Source organism: Paramacrobiotus metropolitanus, unplaced genomic scaffold (assembly GCF_019649055.1).
Source record: "Paramacrobiotus metropolitanus isolate TYO unplaced genomic scaffold, Prichtersi_v1.0 Parri_scaffold0000026, whole genome shotgun sequence".
NCBI lineage: Eukaryota > Metazoa > Tardigrada > Eutardigrada > Parachela > Macrobiotidae > Paramacrobiotus > Paramacrobiotus metropolitanus.
This window is the reverse complement of record NW_026570246.1, coordinates 530,787-547,324: the sequence shown is the minus strand read 5'-3', so window position 1 is coordinate 547,324 and position 16,538 is coordinate 530,787. Positions and strand designations below refer to the sequence as shown.

The window sequence follows — 16,538 nt, the reverse complement described above, 5'->3', positions numbered from 1 at the left end:
TACAGCATCGATCAAGAAGCTTGATACGGGCTACACTACATTGATAGCAGTGGTGAAATTGTGGGAAGAGTTTTGCTCGTGAAAGTGCCACAACCGGTAGTTGACAATGGCTGTGGACAATGCCATTGGGCGGCAGTGGCTGATAAATTGTAATACTACTATAACTATGAAAGCTTTTGTCTGATTTTTTTTATTTGAATTATTTAGCCGACACTTGATTTCGGAAATCTCGACCCTGATCGTTGTAGCCGGCTGGCTTGTACTTTTGAATGTATACGTAGTGTCTAGCAACTCTACCCGTAGGTAGTCTAGCGACCACTTGATGTCTCATCTGCATAAAAATAATTTATTTGGGCTGGAAGATCTCAGATTTAGTTTTTGGTCTGTTGTATGAGTACACGACATTCGAGATGCGGTGCACTAAAAAAAGTTCAAAACTTGGGAAAGGAATCCAATAAATGTTCCAATTATAATGAATTATTATTCAGCCGTGCCTCCCCAACCGTGCCGGTGCAAATTTTCCCCTGAACTGCTACGCTAATACATAAAGCAGTGAACAATAAAAACTAAGAGGAAAATACTTAAATAGCTGTATTCTGTAAATACAAATAAGTACTTCGTTAGATGTCATACAGTCGACAATGGACACCGCTGGGTGCATGTACAGCAATTAGCGAATTCGGGCGTACTGCGCTGCTATCCGTTTTCGTGCCTAGGTATTTAAAATAAATTAACGTTATGCCTACGTGTTTGTTTGTTTATACTTCTAGTGATACTTCTGTTTTTAAATAATTATACGGAGGAATACGAGAAGGGTTGTATCGAGTTATTACGCGACTAAATGTCGCATAATGCATTAGTGTTCCGGGTGCGCCGACGAAAACACAGATCATAATTATTAGTTCATTGTATAGTTGATGTCCATCTCACCCGATTGTGAATTAATGGATCGGAAATTCGGAACAGATAAGCGCCAGGCCATGGATAACGGACGCGCTGGACGCCGTCAACGAAAAAAACTTCGAAAACAACAATCTGTTAAAGATGTACGAGTATAAGTACATCTATAGCTATAGTTACGATAGAACTCATAATCATATATATACAAAATTTAATTATTACTTTGGATATAATGGCGGTAAACAGTGACCTTTGAAAGAAGGCCAAAGGGAATGAAGGGACCTGTCCTTTTGAATGCCTGAATGTCCCTTCGAATGAAGGGACATGTATGCCTCTGTCTCTTTTCCCGAGTAAAACAACTTAGAAAAAAGCGTGTAAGTTGAACGTGTAACTACTAACTACCGCTATAGGTGAACGGATGTGTCTCAATTTGGGCCTTTAAATAACCTTTGCTAACGTTTTTTTACAAGCTGTTTTACTCGGGTTGGGAAAAAGCAAGGACCACTCCAGATCAATGCCTTTAGCGCCAGAGGCAAAGGTCAGTGGAATCCTAATATTAAATACGAGTTTTACCATAGAGGAACCGAACAGCAGCATTGGTCGGTTTCTCTGTGGTTTTACCAAGACCACTAACATTTAACAATAAATATCGTATAACTACACTGTTCCTTGTTATATTGGTATTGCAGCATTGTTATTAAGATTTATAATACCGTATACACGGTTGACGGTCGCATCGTCGCATGCATATTGTTATCTGAACATAATTTTCTCTAAACATGGTTGGGGACATTAGAGAACAGCTTTAATTAACAGTTTAAGTGTTTTGTGGATCGTTTAATTTCCTTCAGTGCACAGGCCGCAGGAGACTCAATTTGCAATTACATGTTAACCCCAGTCATTTGCCGCACCAGCGCGACCGTAAAGCCGCCATAAAGGGTTTCCGGTTCTATGACAAGAGAACTTTTGCTTGGTATCGATTCCCCATGCCGCGGAGTATGGGTACCAGTAGCTATGCAGCATTTTTTTGCGTATTTCCACGGCTGGACTACAATAATTGTAAATCGTGGTTTGTAAATTAGTTTAAGATCAGATGTTTTTGCCAACATTAAGTAAGTACTTACCTAAGACGTTACTGTTCGTAATAAAAAAGTTAAACCACCTTCATGCGCATAACAACAAGTAAGTAAGCAGTATCTGTAGATAATGATACTACTGTATTACAATAGAGTACTGTACTTTAGTAACTTTACTAAACAATTATTTAATTTATTTTACTTTAAAGTTTCTCTTCTTACTTTTTTCTTTTAAGTTTTCTTCTTTAAAGTTTATATTGCTTTGGTTATATTTACACATATTTAAGGGTCACCCGAATGCCGTGATTTGTGGACAAACGGGCGCGTATTACGACGCTATATACAAGTACTCGTATTCTCCCGGGACGATAATGAAAAATGAAAACGGCGCTGTCAATGGCATCAGATTCTGATAGAAAAATAAATTAGAAGTTAATTCCCACACTTTATTACTACTATTAAATTTCGACTATAATCAATTAAATTGCCAAGTTAAGCGTAATATCGTATTATTGAACTTATCTGTAGTGAGTGTATTAATTCACGTAACAGATATATATATAGTATATAGATGTTACAAAGTCCAGATGCACATTTAGTAACAACTTGATGCTGCATGCACATTGTGACATCGATTACGCCCATCGCCCACATTTATTTCGAAAGTTAAATATAAAAGTTTTCGAAACCTTATATTTTGTGCACAGTTCGAGATTTTAATAGTGTTAACAGATTCTAGTAAACCATGGTAAAAAAAGTTTAATATACATTTCTGCGTTACTGTACTAAAACTTTAAACTGTTATAAATACATAACTAGTTAACGTGACTTAACTTAACTTCGTTGAGTACTCTTTTTTTAACTTATTCAGGAAGACCAGCCAAAGAGTACGGTACCAGAATTGGCATAATATAGCACCACCCGCCTGCTGGTCACTCATTGGATGACCTCGACTTTAAACCACGTGCGCTCATTTCCGGGTGTGCACTGACGCATAAGGTCTAATGGGCGGGATGTCTTATAGTACCAAAAAAGCCATTCAGAGCGGGCGCTTGAGCGGTACGTGTGTGTGCTGGTATTGCACCGTTCGGGCCTTACAGCCGATGATTCACCGTACGTAACTTCACCTATCGGCGCAGTTCGAGTGCTATATTCCACATAGCAAAACTGATGACCGAAAGCGTTATCAGCGATATTTCTGAATGCGTACTGTATGTACGAGTACGTGCCCTTAGTGTCCTCTTTGAGATCGAACGATGGCGTCTCACGGTAGCCGAGCGGCTCTACGATCCGGGCTAGCTCTACGAACTTGTTCCATCCATTATTAAGCTACCCGTTGCGTATATCCTGACCTGGACCACCCAGCCCGTTAGACCAATCGTAAAGCGTTTTGCAGCCCCACTGTTTCCCGTGCAGTTTTTGGGCTGTACTTGTCATCGGACATTTATGTTTCGAGCATTATAACATTAAACTCTTCTTCGTTAATAACAATTTGCAGAATTTTTTCTGTGCCTTGATCTCAAAAGTTTTCCTTTCTTTTGCGTTTCGAGCCGTACATTTGCTTGCCCAATGCGAAATCTGGAGATCTTGTACCGGTAGTTTTAACATGTTCATCGGTGATCATTGTCAAAAGCGGATTACTTATGTATGCAGTGATGTCCACGAATATTAAAGGTAATTTTTTTCTGTTGATATTTGACTATGAAATGTGTTCCGATAATTCCAGCTAAAGAATTTTATAGCAAGGGTTTTGCAAAAAAATAATAAAAATTTATTAGCTTGGAAAACGTAATGTCGGCTTTGTTGAGGTTCAAATTTAGCCCACGGCAAAAGAAGCTGCGAGAAAGAATTATGTTATATTACGATTGTAAGAACATGAATTCGAGTATATCTACATGGCCTCATTCGTTCATGAGGTGATCTGGCGTAATATTGCAAGTGCAGGTGCGCGGTCACTTCTCTTCGGCCTCACGGTCGTTTTTTGCTTTTGCATCCGGCGTTTGGTGTTGTAGCGACACCTGGAAATGTTTGACATTGTTTGGTTTTAAGTTACTTTAACTGCATTTTGTATCTCAAAACGAAAATTTATTACATAGTATTTTTATCGGCAGTTTTAAATTTTATCTATTAAATTTTACGTCCGCGAGCGGCGAGCGAGAACGCCGGAACGTTGGGCTGGGCGTTGTTGCATGCGTACGAGCATCCCAACCCGGGCCAACCGCATAATGTAGTTGTGCGTAGTCTAGGGGTTATTGCCCTCACGTGTGCACCAAGAGCGTTGGCTTGTACCTTGATCTTGATGCTCACTTTGTTAGGCGCGTTTTTTGGTTTATCTGTGATGAAATTTGGATACAATTATTTTCATCAATAAGGTTTCTCATACGTCTGTAATATGTATCAACTGTACAAGTTAAATAATGTTAGATTTAATTAATAAGAGTGCGCCGTGGTACATAACTTCCGGGTTACACTTTGGAACTTCCGTGCTTTTCTGGTTGGGACACGTTGAGACTTGGCATGCTTCTGCTTCACGAATCCATGCAGAATTTGCATTAGTAATTATTATAAATATATGTTTTCGCGTTGCAGTTGTAATTTAATTCTGATCGAAGGTAGCTGATGCAAATTATTAAATAACTTAATTTAAATTTTTGAAATAATAAATGCGTAGTTGGCGCGGTAACTTTATATTCTCTCGTTTTTGTATTGGCAGTTACAATGGTCTGGTTCCTAGTGGGAAAATTTCAGGTATTCGGCATACTATAACATTTTTTCAATGGTTTTTTCGAAACATATTGGCGAGTGTATGAAATCATTCATATAATAGTGCAATGAGATAGGAGATTATGAAAGCTTGGTCTTGCGCTTGGAAAGGCCAGTTCGGGTGGGTGCTCTAGATACCGTGAGCCAAGTTAACGATATCGAACGGCATCGGGATTACCTGTCAGGCTAGCGCAAAGGGAATATGGTAGTAATCACTCCCGCCACGAGAATTACTGCAGCCTTACGGGAGGTGTCAATAACCTTTCGTTCCTTTAGGCTGGTCATTTTTATACTATAGCTATACGCATGGCGTACATAGGATATCGTATTGCCGGCTCCTCATAGCTCATGGCGCTGCCTATAAGGAAGAGATTCAAGCAGGCAGCGTACGTGATGTCCCGGAAGGGTGGCACGTTTAGGGAATAATTTCGGGCAATGCCAGGCATCCCGGTCGTGCGGTGTACGCTGTAGTAGTACTTACATTGGCTATGCAATGTATGCGAGACGCACGTGGTGGTTGGTGTGGGTCAATGCCCGCGCAAGTGCAACAAATGAGGAATGAACTTAGGCGTGACGTCAGCAAGCCAGACAACTGGGCTGCACTCATGTGAACTTTTTCCCATCGTTACTCCTGTACAAGAACTTGCACACATTACCTTAAGAAAGATGTTAAGTAATTTTTTCGTTCTAACTTCTTCTGCACTAATTTCTTAATTTCAACCGTGTTTTTGCAAAAAGTTTTTGGGTACCCATATATGAATACGTGCAGTAAATACTTCATCACGAATAAAATTGCTTACTCTATCAGCGGTCACAATAAGCCAACTGAAAAATTTTACATTAATTTTAACCTCGTTTAACATAAACACCCTACGGGTTGCTATTGTTGTTATTAACAATTTTATGAAACGGGTCTATGGCGCAGCCACTGCCACGGTATGGTCAGCTTGACAAGGACTACTTAGGAATTCAGCAGATTGGGGTGAATGGTGAAATACAGCTACGACTGACTGAAAAAATCATTACTGAATGCTGACTGCAGTTACTATTACTGATTTTCGTTATTTATGTTGTTATAGCGCTAGAAATGTTGCTTCTGGAATTAAGATTAGAACTACTGTCGATCTCCAAATTCCTAAGACTCAAAACATTTAATGCTTTCTGGAAAATTTGCTAGTGCCTTGACGTGTTTTTACAGAAGTTCGATTTTAACTGCTTACGGCTGAGAAAAATTTATAATATTGGCCAACAAAAATACTTTTGTTAGCAATCTTCTGAAAATTAATAGCTACGTGTGAGAACGGTAGATGTTGTTCAAATTTCAAAGGTACGAAATCGTTCAGGAAGAGTAGAATTTTGCTATCTGTTACGATAATCTGCTGAACTTTCGCTCTGAACAATTCATGATGCCAAAAAGGCACTCGAAAGTCGAAACTGATGTAAGTAAGAAAACGGCTGGGTACCACATTGTTGGGTGCATCTTCCCAACCAGGTTGTTCACCCCGAATGACTCAACAAAAAATGTACAACATTCAGGGTCAAATATTAGACCGACCCGCTTTTCTGGCGAAACACTGGCATTTTGCTTGTGTAAATATAGACTCTTTTTAATAAGCCTTCTGATTGGTGGGAGCTGAGCATTTCTACGGATTTGCGTACGTTAGGAAGGATGTATACAATATACCGAATGACAGGAAGCGATCTGGAAAACGTTCAAGTTCATTTGTTTGTTGACAAATTCGGTCAACGACTTGCGGCTACCGGAGGCCAGGGACCTCGGCGCGCGTAAGGCGTTTATCAGCTGAGAGTGCCGGCTTGTATCGGTGCGGCCGATAGGCGCTCTCTGTTAGTAAGAAATATTACGCCACATTTGAATCACAGGGAAGGGACTCCATGCAAACGTTTTTGCGGTTTATAATACCGGCACAGTCAGCGTGATACGATAAACTCACGATTTCTTCATTGGAGCCGAGCGCAGTATTGCTCAATGACAACAGTCGGGCCTATAAATTCCGTTATCTTATTGGACGTTAGCGCCGGTGGAAGTGTTCGGGAAGACAAGAAATCGATCGTTTCAAGTACTTCACCAGTCGTCGGGCCATTGACTCTTACAATATTCACAGGCGCATCGGCGCAGTTGTGCAACACATAAATCGATTGCGGAATGAATGTGTGTGCTTGTGCCATATGACAGTAGTGTGTTATATATGGTAGACGGAAAGGGCAATGTACTCGTCCGGTGGTATTGCTCCTGCAGTACGATGGTATTGGCGAATCCAATAGGTTTTACAACACAACACACAACGTTCGGTTAGAGTTAGCACGTGTATTAAAATCGTAGTCTCGTAATGTTTGGTAAGCGATTCAATAGACCAGAACAATCAAACGGTAGTAAATAATTTGCCTGCTAACGTTCATCCGTGTTGCAAAGTTTAGCGAACGAAATACGGCGCTTGTCGGTCAGGTTTTTCCGTAACGCCTAGTGATTTTGTTGTCCTTGACTCCTGGCACAAGTTTGAATGGGATCAGATGCTTTGACACAGTTTCTTGCCGAAGTCTTCAAACTGAAGGGGCAATCTACAATGAAAAACTCTACAGGTACTAATGCCGTTGTGGTTGTTTCGTATCATAAATATGTTAACTGAATCAGGAAATTAATTTGAGAATGTTCGAAATATTTATGGAGTGTGTGGCCAAATTATTATGCATATATTAATTTTTTTAGATCCTTAGCTCTTTGTGAGCGATATGTATACAGAAAACCTTTACTTTCACTGCCGTTGTTAGCAGATTTCAAAACTTACTTAATTTGGTAATTTTTTATTTTTTATTATGCAGTCGCTGCTGCTTCACTAGCCTAGAGTACAGTGAAGGGCATTTCGTTTCGTATCACTGATTATCGCCCGGTCATATTACCGGTCTGTATAGTACTTTTGTACGCTTTCAGCAATCAGTCAAATAGCCGAAGTACCGTTCTCTCACTGGTAATAAATTTACCGGCAAATATTGGTGCTTATGTTCATTCATTAAGCATTTCCTTGTTTACCGTCACTGAAAACTTACAAGTTAGAGCAAGTTTTTAATTCTTACGCTAAAATAAGTATAAACCAGAAAACGTATGCAGGCGGTGCCAATATTGTTAACCATTTTAAAAGCAGCTATTGTTAAACCATTTATTGTTCAGTAGTTATTGTTCAGTATGCTTTCTCGGCAGAATTTAACGCCAGATATGTAGATATTATAGATAGCACTGTTAAGTATACCAGCGCAGGTACGGAAGTACTCCTATAAAATAATTGTTCCTAGCTTAGAAAGCTACCAATTGCTAGTTTTGTCGCTTTATAATACTTTTTAGTTGACTTTGTCGGTTTTGGAATACAGAGGCAGTCACAAACGGTAGTTTTTCAGCCGTCAAGTAGATTCCCTAGATTTACTAACTATAGGCAAACATAGCTTGAAAGTTTTGGTTTGTTTTATTCAGAAAGTGATCCAAATTTCGCATGCTCGCGAGATACCAGAGTGAGATAACCTGACATTAAATTTATCTTGAGCATCGAATACGTGTTTTGTGCTTGTGGACCACAGGACTAAATTAATGGAAGTAGGGTTTAGCACTGATTAAACTTTACAGTTAGCTTAATATACGAACTACGACTCTACGAGTTCGTTACAACTGAGCGCCTACCGAATTTCACATCCACTGTGAGTGCGAGTTCGGGAAGCGGAAGTACGATTTTTTAACCAGGAAGGTGGAAAACAGCGCATTTCATTTTAAATGTTTGGAAAGTAAAATGATTTTTTTCATTAAGTATTACGTTTCCAAAAACTGTGGGATGCAGTAAACGCCGTTTTACTTGAATAATAAGTAACAGTGACAATATGAATAATATTCTTATGAACTGCTAAAGTTGTGTCTTTTTGGCACTGGATTTTGAGCGATAGTATTTCTCTTATCTCCAAAAATGCTATGTTGTAGATTTTTAAAAAAGCGTTTAAATAAGAAAAGGCTGCAGTGTTGTGTGAACATCTTCGACTAATGGAGAGATGTTGACCCGAGTGGGTGTTCAAATAGTGTTATAAAGATAGCGAAAGACATTTCGGCAGTCCCTGGCGCAAATTTTCATCCTTGTCCAGTGGCGACGGCGGGCTGCGGCACCGGCGTATGTGTGCAATAATGCCAGTTTTATCGATCCGCAGACTGCTCGGTCGCCAAGACAGGAGTAGAAGCTGTTAAATTTAAAAATCGACTTTTTCAAAATATAGATAGATCTACACTCATACGACGCCAAAATGGCTCTGCAGTCGGCACAGGCAGGACAGGGCATTGAACCCTGACGTAAGCAATCCATGTAAAGTAATCTGTACAAACGGAAAAAGCTTGACAGACTGTTGCGGTTTGGCAAGCGACAAAAATTTTTGAATATTGCTATATGATGCGGCTAGGGTAAGCGCTATGCTGCATGCCAAAGGACCCGGCATTTTTACCTTCATCAGTCACTTGTATGTACTAACAGGATAAATATGCCGTAGAGATACTTGTGTTTACAAACACACACGGTTCGTGGTGTTTGGCGCATTTGTTGGAGCAGAGCCTAAATGAAAATCAAGTATACCGGAAATGCAACCGACTAGAAGTTTGTTCCGCCATTTCAGACAACATTGCGGTGGTCAATGTAAAAAAGAGCTCTTCCTGATTTGATTGCACACGCGGCTGTAACTGCATCTTTAACGTGAAACCGATAAGCAGGGATTGAGTGATAATTGGTAATTTTGGAATACTATAGGCACTTGATAACTATTATATATATCTGTTATGAAGTATGTATACTTGTATATTACCATTATTTGCGCTTGCCCCACGTATTCCCTTTTGTAGTTTTATAAAGGAAATTTAAGTTGTTAGTGTATATTCGTGTGCACCGTTATCGTATTTTGTGTTTCTTGCTTAGTACTTAGTATATTTGTGAAGGAATCTCGCTTGTCTATTGCACTTGACTGGATGGTACGACATTGAAATGAGGTTGTAATCCGAGAAAACACCTTCTTCGTCTTAACTTGTTGTCATTTTTAATTTTTAGAACAACGAACATTCTCAGTTGTAAAGATAGCTTGAAAACAGTGACTAATGTTATTGGTTCAGTAGTTTTTATTTTTCCGCATATGCAACATAATATGGTGCAACTTTTCGCTGAAATTAAATGATTGGTCAATTTTTGGTACGACATCTTTGTGCAGCTTCCATAACGAATATTCCCGTTTCACGATTGCATTTTTATCCGTGCATGTTGCTTCGTGGTCAGTTTTCAATCGTGAATTATTTAAATTTCCAAAATTCTAACACAAACTGTCACTGTGACTGTCGCGGTTCATCTGCATATTTGCATGCTGCAATAATATTATGCAGTATTGTGCATTGTTGTGGCCAGCGTTAATTGCACAATTAAAGTAGAAGTACAGCATGTTCTGTTTGAATCGGATTACTTCCCGGTGGTCATGCATGGAAATATTTCTGAGAAAGAAGGCTACACATGCGTAAATTCAGGCATCTAGCCTGTACATTATTCATAGCATTTTTTATCGTTTCGATGCGAAATGAGGTCTGGGTCAGTGAGACTGTTTGTCGGAATTTTTGATGAACAATTTTTGAGCAGCCGTGGCTTACGTAATTGGAGGAGTGTTTTTTCTATTGTAGTCGGCTTGGAAATCGTGTTGCTGGCCGAATATATAGTTGATCACTGTTAGCTAGATTTCGAAATAGAAAAGTATTTAGTGAAATTTTGAGGGTTTGCGTATACCATTAGCTGAGCAATACTTGTAGCCGGTTCTGCTTGGACAATCTGGGTCGACATAGTGGCTGAAGCAAAACAGAAGAGGCGTTTATCGTGGTGAAGCAATATGGCAGAATCTTCTCCTTGAGGTACTTATTAATTGTTTAGAGCTCAGATACTTGATGAAGATGCATGCCATGGTTGGCGATTGGTCATGCACGATGGATGCAGGCGCATCAAAGTGTAGATCCGGTCTGCTAATGCAGCTATGCGGTAATAAGTTGCAGAAAAAATATTCTTTGTACTGTCTTTAGTTTGTACCACACGATTCGTTTCAGGGGTGTGTTCACCACATAATTTTCATAAAACGGTGGATTAGATTTTCATGATACTTCGAAGGGCTGGAACTGCGGTACTAACAATAAATTAGCGCAATAATTATTAACTACATATACGCGTAAGGAATTATGAACCTGCATACGCGTAAGGAGTTATGATCTACGTTACAGGTTTCGAGGTGGAACTTCAAAAACGACACAGCTATTGCATTATTATTTGAATTTAAACATTAAAGATGCTTCTTTTAATAAACCAAGTCGTTAAAGTCAAGAATGAAATATTAGCAGAATGGCGAGTAGTTCCTGTTGATCGGCAGTGTCTAAGCGGATCTGCCTGTTCGCGGGTGACCTTTTTCTTGAGGATACCGGTAGTGCGACTGTGGTGGTCAGTTCATGAGTAGGGAGCATACCGGAACTGTACGCAGCACTCAGTACTCTCCGCGATTCTTTTCTGATTTGTTCATTGAGACTACAAACAAAAGGCACTACGCTACGCAGAGCAGAGACTGGGTGTTCTGGGGGAGTCAGAAGTTGGTGACAAACTGCATCTTACGTTGTGGACGGACTATGTATGCAGTATGTATATATGGTCGTAGCAGTTGGTAGAAGAGATAAGTAGCGAAGATGCAAAGGCGGACGTAGTTTAGTGGGTCAACTTTGGTGCAAGACCATGACCATTTCGTGTGCAGTAGTCATTTTCGTTGGTTAGTGCTGCCATGCTGGTGTCAGCGTACCAGCTGAAGTCAACGCAGCTACCCGTTCGCTTAGTGTGTGGTTTTCCATCATATAGAGAAATTACGCGAGATCTCTGCCGGTAGTGAATAGCTACCGGTTTTTTTTATGATTTAATGTCGTTCGTAATACTGATCATCCCAGCTACACATTGACCATCATCGGCAGCGGAGTCTGTGTGTGTTGTGTGTCCGAATTATCATTTTCCATCCTATGGCAATGCACGATATGTCATATGATGACATAACACTTTTGACACCTTCAACGCAATGGCCGGATAATTCGTGTGCTGCAATTAGGCAGCTAAAAAATACCTGTTGGAAATGTGGGTCACGTCATGGCATTGCATGCTTCCGGTTTTTCAAAATTTCATGGTTTACTGTGGATTTGCATACACAGTTCTGATAGTCGTACTGCGGCGCCACAGGAAACTATGGGTTTACATTTCCGGTTGGGGCTTACGTAGATCTGTGACCTCAATAATGTAATATTTTGTTGATTTGCGAATCAGAGGTTAACTGATAAATATTGTTTAATGGGTCAACTACAGTAGCCGGTCCTTATCGTATGCGCGTCTTCCAAGTTCCCATGTGTGAACCAACTTTCTGTTTACAGCTCAGATAGAGATTATTCCATGTAAAGTCTGCGGTGATAAGTCGTCGGGCGTCCACTATGGGGTGATCACCTGCGAGGGCTGCAAGGTACGTTCGACGTAAAGTATCGTTTTGTTGACAAACTATTACTACGATAACAACCTGTTGTATCCCATTTATGACACCCTTATGAATAATTATACTACGGTACACAACTAACACAAGCATTACGGCATTATGCACAGTATATTGAATTAATAAAATTGCAACAAAATTGGAAATGATTCTGGTGCCTGTAATCGGTATAATTAAATGTCGCTTATTACAAACTAAAAAATTTTGTGGCAATTGTGTCAAGTTTCTTTGAGCATACAGATACCAATATTACAGAATTTTAAATTATTTTGACGTTAAAACATTTTACCAGGCTATGTACAAAGCAGACAATCGATTGCTACTTTTTGTGTTGTAGGGATTCTTTCGCCGCAGCCAGTCCTCCACAGGTACAGTAGTTGTCCTTACAATTAGTTATGTTATCTGTTGCATCATAGGCATTCGATAAAAACCAGTTCTTTTGACCGTTTTACAGTCAACTACCAATGCCCTCGAAATCGGAATTGCATCGTTGATCGCGTGAATCGGAATCGTTGCCAGTACTGTCGCCTGCAGAAATGCATGAGACTGGGCATGTCGCGGGATGGTAAGCGCTGTTCACCGTCAGTATAAAAATTGTACAGAAAACTCTGTTGTAATGGAGGTGCATTTGGATCTGGTTTTTTGTAGCGGTCAAGTTCGGGCGGATGTCAAAGAAACAACGGGAGAAGGTGGAGGCGGAAGTGACGTTCCATCGCATGAACAACATGCGCACGGCACAAGCTAACGAAGCGTCTCGAAACGGTCATCCGATCCCGGACAGTACTTATGATATCAATCAGCCGACCAGCTCCACGCCGATATCCTCTGGGTGAGTTAAAGAGTATAAGTTTTTGTAATATTCTGCTGATAAAATATTAATTTTCCTTTGTACTGTAGTTGATTGTATTGTGACGGTAACCAGCAATCGCAGTATCAAATACAGTCATTAGGATAATTATTTTTAGCGCTAACGATGTTCCACTGCGGTTAACGATTTTGGGACAGGTTTCGTTAATTTTCGTAAATGGAAGTTGAGCGTGAGAATGTATGAATTGCTCATCATTAGCGAGCTGCATCAGCCGGGCACGACATGTTGCGACAACGTAAACTTTTGACCCAGATCCTGTACTACAGCTGCTGTTCAGTAGCATTAACTTATCTTGCTAAAAGTGACTGCTGTCTTGAATTTCTGATGTTCACTGCAATTATATCAGTAATAATCACTGTTCCTCATTTGATAAAAACTACAGTATACCAAAGAAGATAATTACTGAAAACGCACCTTGAATTTAGGGAAATCGATGTAACGAACAACTCTGATAAACAGTGACCCGGCGAAAACCTGCACGGTTGTGAATTTCCCTTTTGCGGAAATAATTCAGACTTTTTTAATTTAAATTATGCTATCAAGATTGTAGATGGCACAATCAATATGTAGATACAAAGCAGTTTCCGTAAAATAATAAAAAAAACAACAACTCGCGTAATGGGACATGCAATCGTGCTTTATTGCTAACGTGTTTATCACAATTTACGTATACTGGAATGATTATTATTAAATTTCTTCATTTAATAAAATTAAATAACATGATAATTTGAGCCGGTGTGTTGCAGATTTTCCGAGTCGTCTAGCCCGCCACCGTACACTCCCAATTTCGGTCTACCCAACGGAGTGATGAGCTCGTACCCGCCGATGACCTATCTCTCGGACATGGCCCCGTATATCAGCGAACGTCCCGACAGCACCACCATCGACCGCCATCATTCACCTCCACAGCAGGACATTGTTGGTAGCAGTACACCGGGACACCTGACGCTGCCTTCGGAAGCGCATATGCTTTTCAATACAGGTGTGTATACTTAATCTGCTTTGCAGTTGAATGTACAGTATCGTACAATTATCGGTTTTACCCAATTCGTCCCGGAATTTCACAGAGCGACTGACACGGGTGGTTTTGGATGCCCATCACAAAACCTGTATGTTCTCCAATCAGGAAGTTATCCTGCGCCGCACCGAGTGGGATGGCAAGGATAGTCAGGGATTCAATACATTCCAAGATATGGTAATGTCTGGTTATGCTGATCTTTTCTAACTACACAAAGCGGGTTCCTTTGGGTACAAGTCTGAGATGATTAACTACAATAATTTCACTAACTAAATACTACTAATTTTACTTTTTTACAGTCTAATTAGAAAATGATGTTCTGTTCTGCAGTCGCGTCTCCAAGTCTGGTTGGATTGTGCCACGAAACTGACCGACGTACTGCAGCAAATTATCGAATTTGCCAAGTTGCTGCCTGGCTTTATGAACCTTCGTCAAGAAGATCAGATTATCCTGCTGAAATCAGGTAAATAAGTGATTCGTGTTAATAAGATAATTCGGTTATTAACGTTACGATTTGGGTATCGCAGGTGGTTTCGAAGTAGCAGTACTGCGCGTCAGTCGTTATTATGATCCGACAGCCAATATTGTCCTCTACGGCGACACATTTGTTCCCATTGAGATTTTCCACCACAGTGGTATGTGCTAAACACTACGTTTATTAATTACATTGTAAAGGTTAATTATACGGGTGCAATCTCTTGTTTTACAGCTGAGGGCGCAGAGTTCCAGTTTGTTACCAAGATCTTCGAATTTGCCAAGTCAATTATTGACATGAACTTAACGGAATCAGAGCTGGCACTATTCAGTGCGGCGGTCCTCATGTCGCCAGGTATTTGCCAAATAATTAGAAATTAACGGATGTAATATTTTTTTAACTAAAATTCTACACGATATACACACCTGGGTGGAAATAGGGTTGATGCTGTATGATTTCTCCTTGCCACAGCTTGCCGCAAATGATTTCTGACAAATTAAAAAGTTGACCTTTTTTTCTCGCTAACAGATCGACCAGGTTTACGGGACCTGCCGGAAATCGACTTCCTTCACAAGCAAATCATTGCTGCCTTACGGACGGAACTGTTGCGCACGAAGCGCTTCGAAGAGCAGTCGTATTACGAGCGGCTGACGTACAAGCTGGAGACACTCCGTGATCTCAGCAACGAGCATCTGGTACTGCTGAGCAATTTCAAGCGGCTCTACACCTCGGCCATCGACATCCAGATCCCGCCGCTGCACCGCGAGCTGTTCCCCTGCGATCGCGTAGCCTGAACCGCGTGCCGCACGGATCACGTGACCCCGACAGTTCTCTCGACATAAAGTTTCTATACAGAGAAAGTGTTTGCTGTTTGTTCTCCTGAAATGGAATTTTAATTCTGGTCTCTTCTAATGGAATGTGGACGGCTGCGACTGGATGGATCGACAAAAACGCGGGGGAAAGAAATTTCTTCAGTTGTTCGTCGCGCTATCCTTGTCGGCGAAAAGTTAACAGAGAGATTTTATCTTCGGATAGACACACAGAGAGCTTTGTATACAGTTTGTAGTTAATTCGTGTATATTTAAATTTTGCCTGTAATTTACGCGCGGTTTTACTCCCTTTTTCTTTCTCCCCTCGCATTAACTAAACCTCATCCGATTTGATGCACACTGGTTATTGTTGCGTTATCGTTGTGTCGCCGTGGACGCCGGTTCCGGCGCAGCTGTGCGGGGACGAATGTTTTGTTTGGGACATTTGGATCTTCCGTCATTTTACCTATGGACATGACATTTTTGCACTGCTTTTGGGATTTTGGACATATCTTATTCGTTATTGTGTTTCATCGGACGCTGTCGCATCGCCAGGTGGTGGAGCAATTCGCACACTTTGTTTTTCTATTATCTGTGTCCTTTTTAAGCGATTTTATCATCTTTAGCGTTTAGAGAGAAGCCATGTTCTTTTTTGCTTAATGTCCCGAATACGCGACTTTCGGTGGCAATGTTTTTTGATACCTTGGCGAGAATGCTGGCTGCTGAATTTTTCGAAAAACGGCCAGAGAAACATATTTTGTTTCTTCCGTTTTCATTTGATCTGGCTGGTATTCTTGCTCCGGTGTAGAGAGCAGAGTTTTTTTTCTTTTGAGAAGTTAATTTGCTGTAATAGTCGTCCCCTTTTATTCGCCTCCTGATGCTGGTTGATTCTGGAGATTTTACTCTGTTAACTCTTTGATGTTTTCTTGGCTTTGTTTTCTTTTACTATCTGAAAAGCCTGTGCAATTGTTGCTTTTGTCTTGAAAATGCTTCGTGTTTTACTTTCTGTATAAAATAAAATGTATTCTGATTCGTGGAAACAAAGCATTCACAACTTACGAGT

At 40.4% G+C, this 16,538-nt stretch overlaps 1 protein-coding gene across 3 annotated transcripts; it reads left to right on the top strand.

Annotated features, from left to right (window-relative positions):
- Window positions 1-3,203: 3,203 nt before the first annotated feature.
- Window positions 3,204-16,507, top strand: LOC129587669 (probable nuclear hormone receptor HR3). 3 transcript variants are annotated; one of them, XM_055481513.1, is made up of 11 exons: window positions 3,204-3,650; window positions 12,193-12,278; window positions 12,643-12,673; window positions 12,760-12,870; window positions 12,954-13,134; window positions 13,920-14,155; window positions 14,241-14,368; window positions 14,522-14,654; window positions 14,719-14,826; window positions 14,901-15,020; window positions 15,195-16,507. In XM_055481513.1, the coding sequence occupies exons 1-11, from the start codon at window positions 3,620-3,622 to the stop codon at window positions 15,458-15,460; spliced, it is 1,431 nt and encodes a 476-aa protein (XP_055337488.1). In that variant the 5' UTR covers window positions 3,204-3,619; the 3' UTR covers window positions 15,461-16,507. The 3 variants fall into 3 exon arrangements, with proteins under 3 accessions (XP_055337488.1, XP_055337487.1, XP_055337486.1); XM_055481512.1 differs by lacking the exon at window positions 3,204-3,650 and adding an exon at window positions 7,106-7,337; XM_055481511.1 differs by lacking the exon at window positions 3,204-3,650 and adding an exon at window positions 11,562-11,902.
- Window positions 16,508-16,538: the final 31 nt, after the last annotated feature.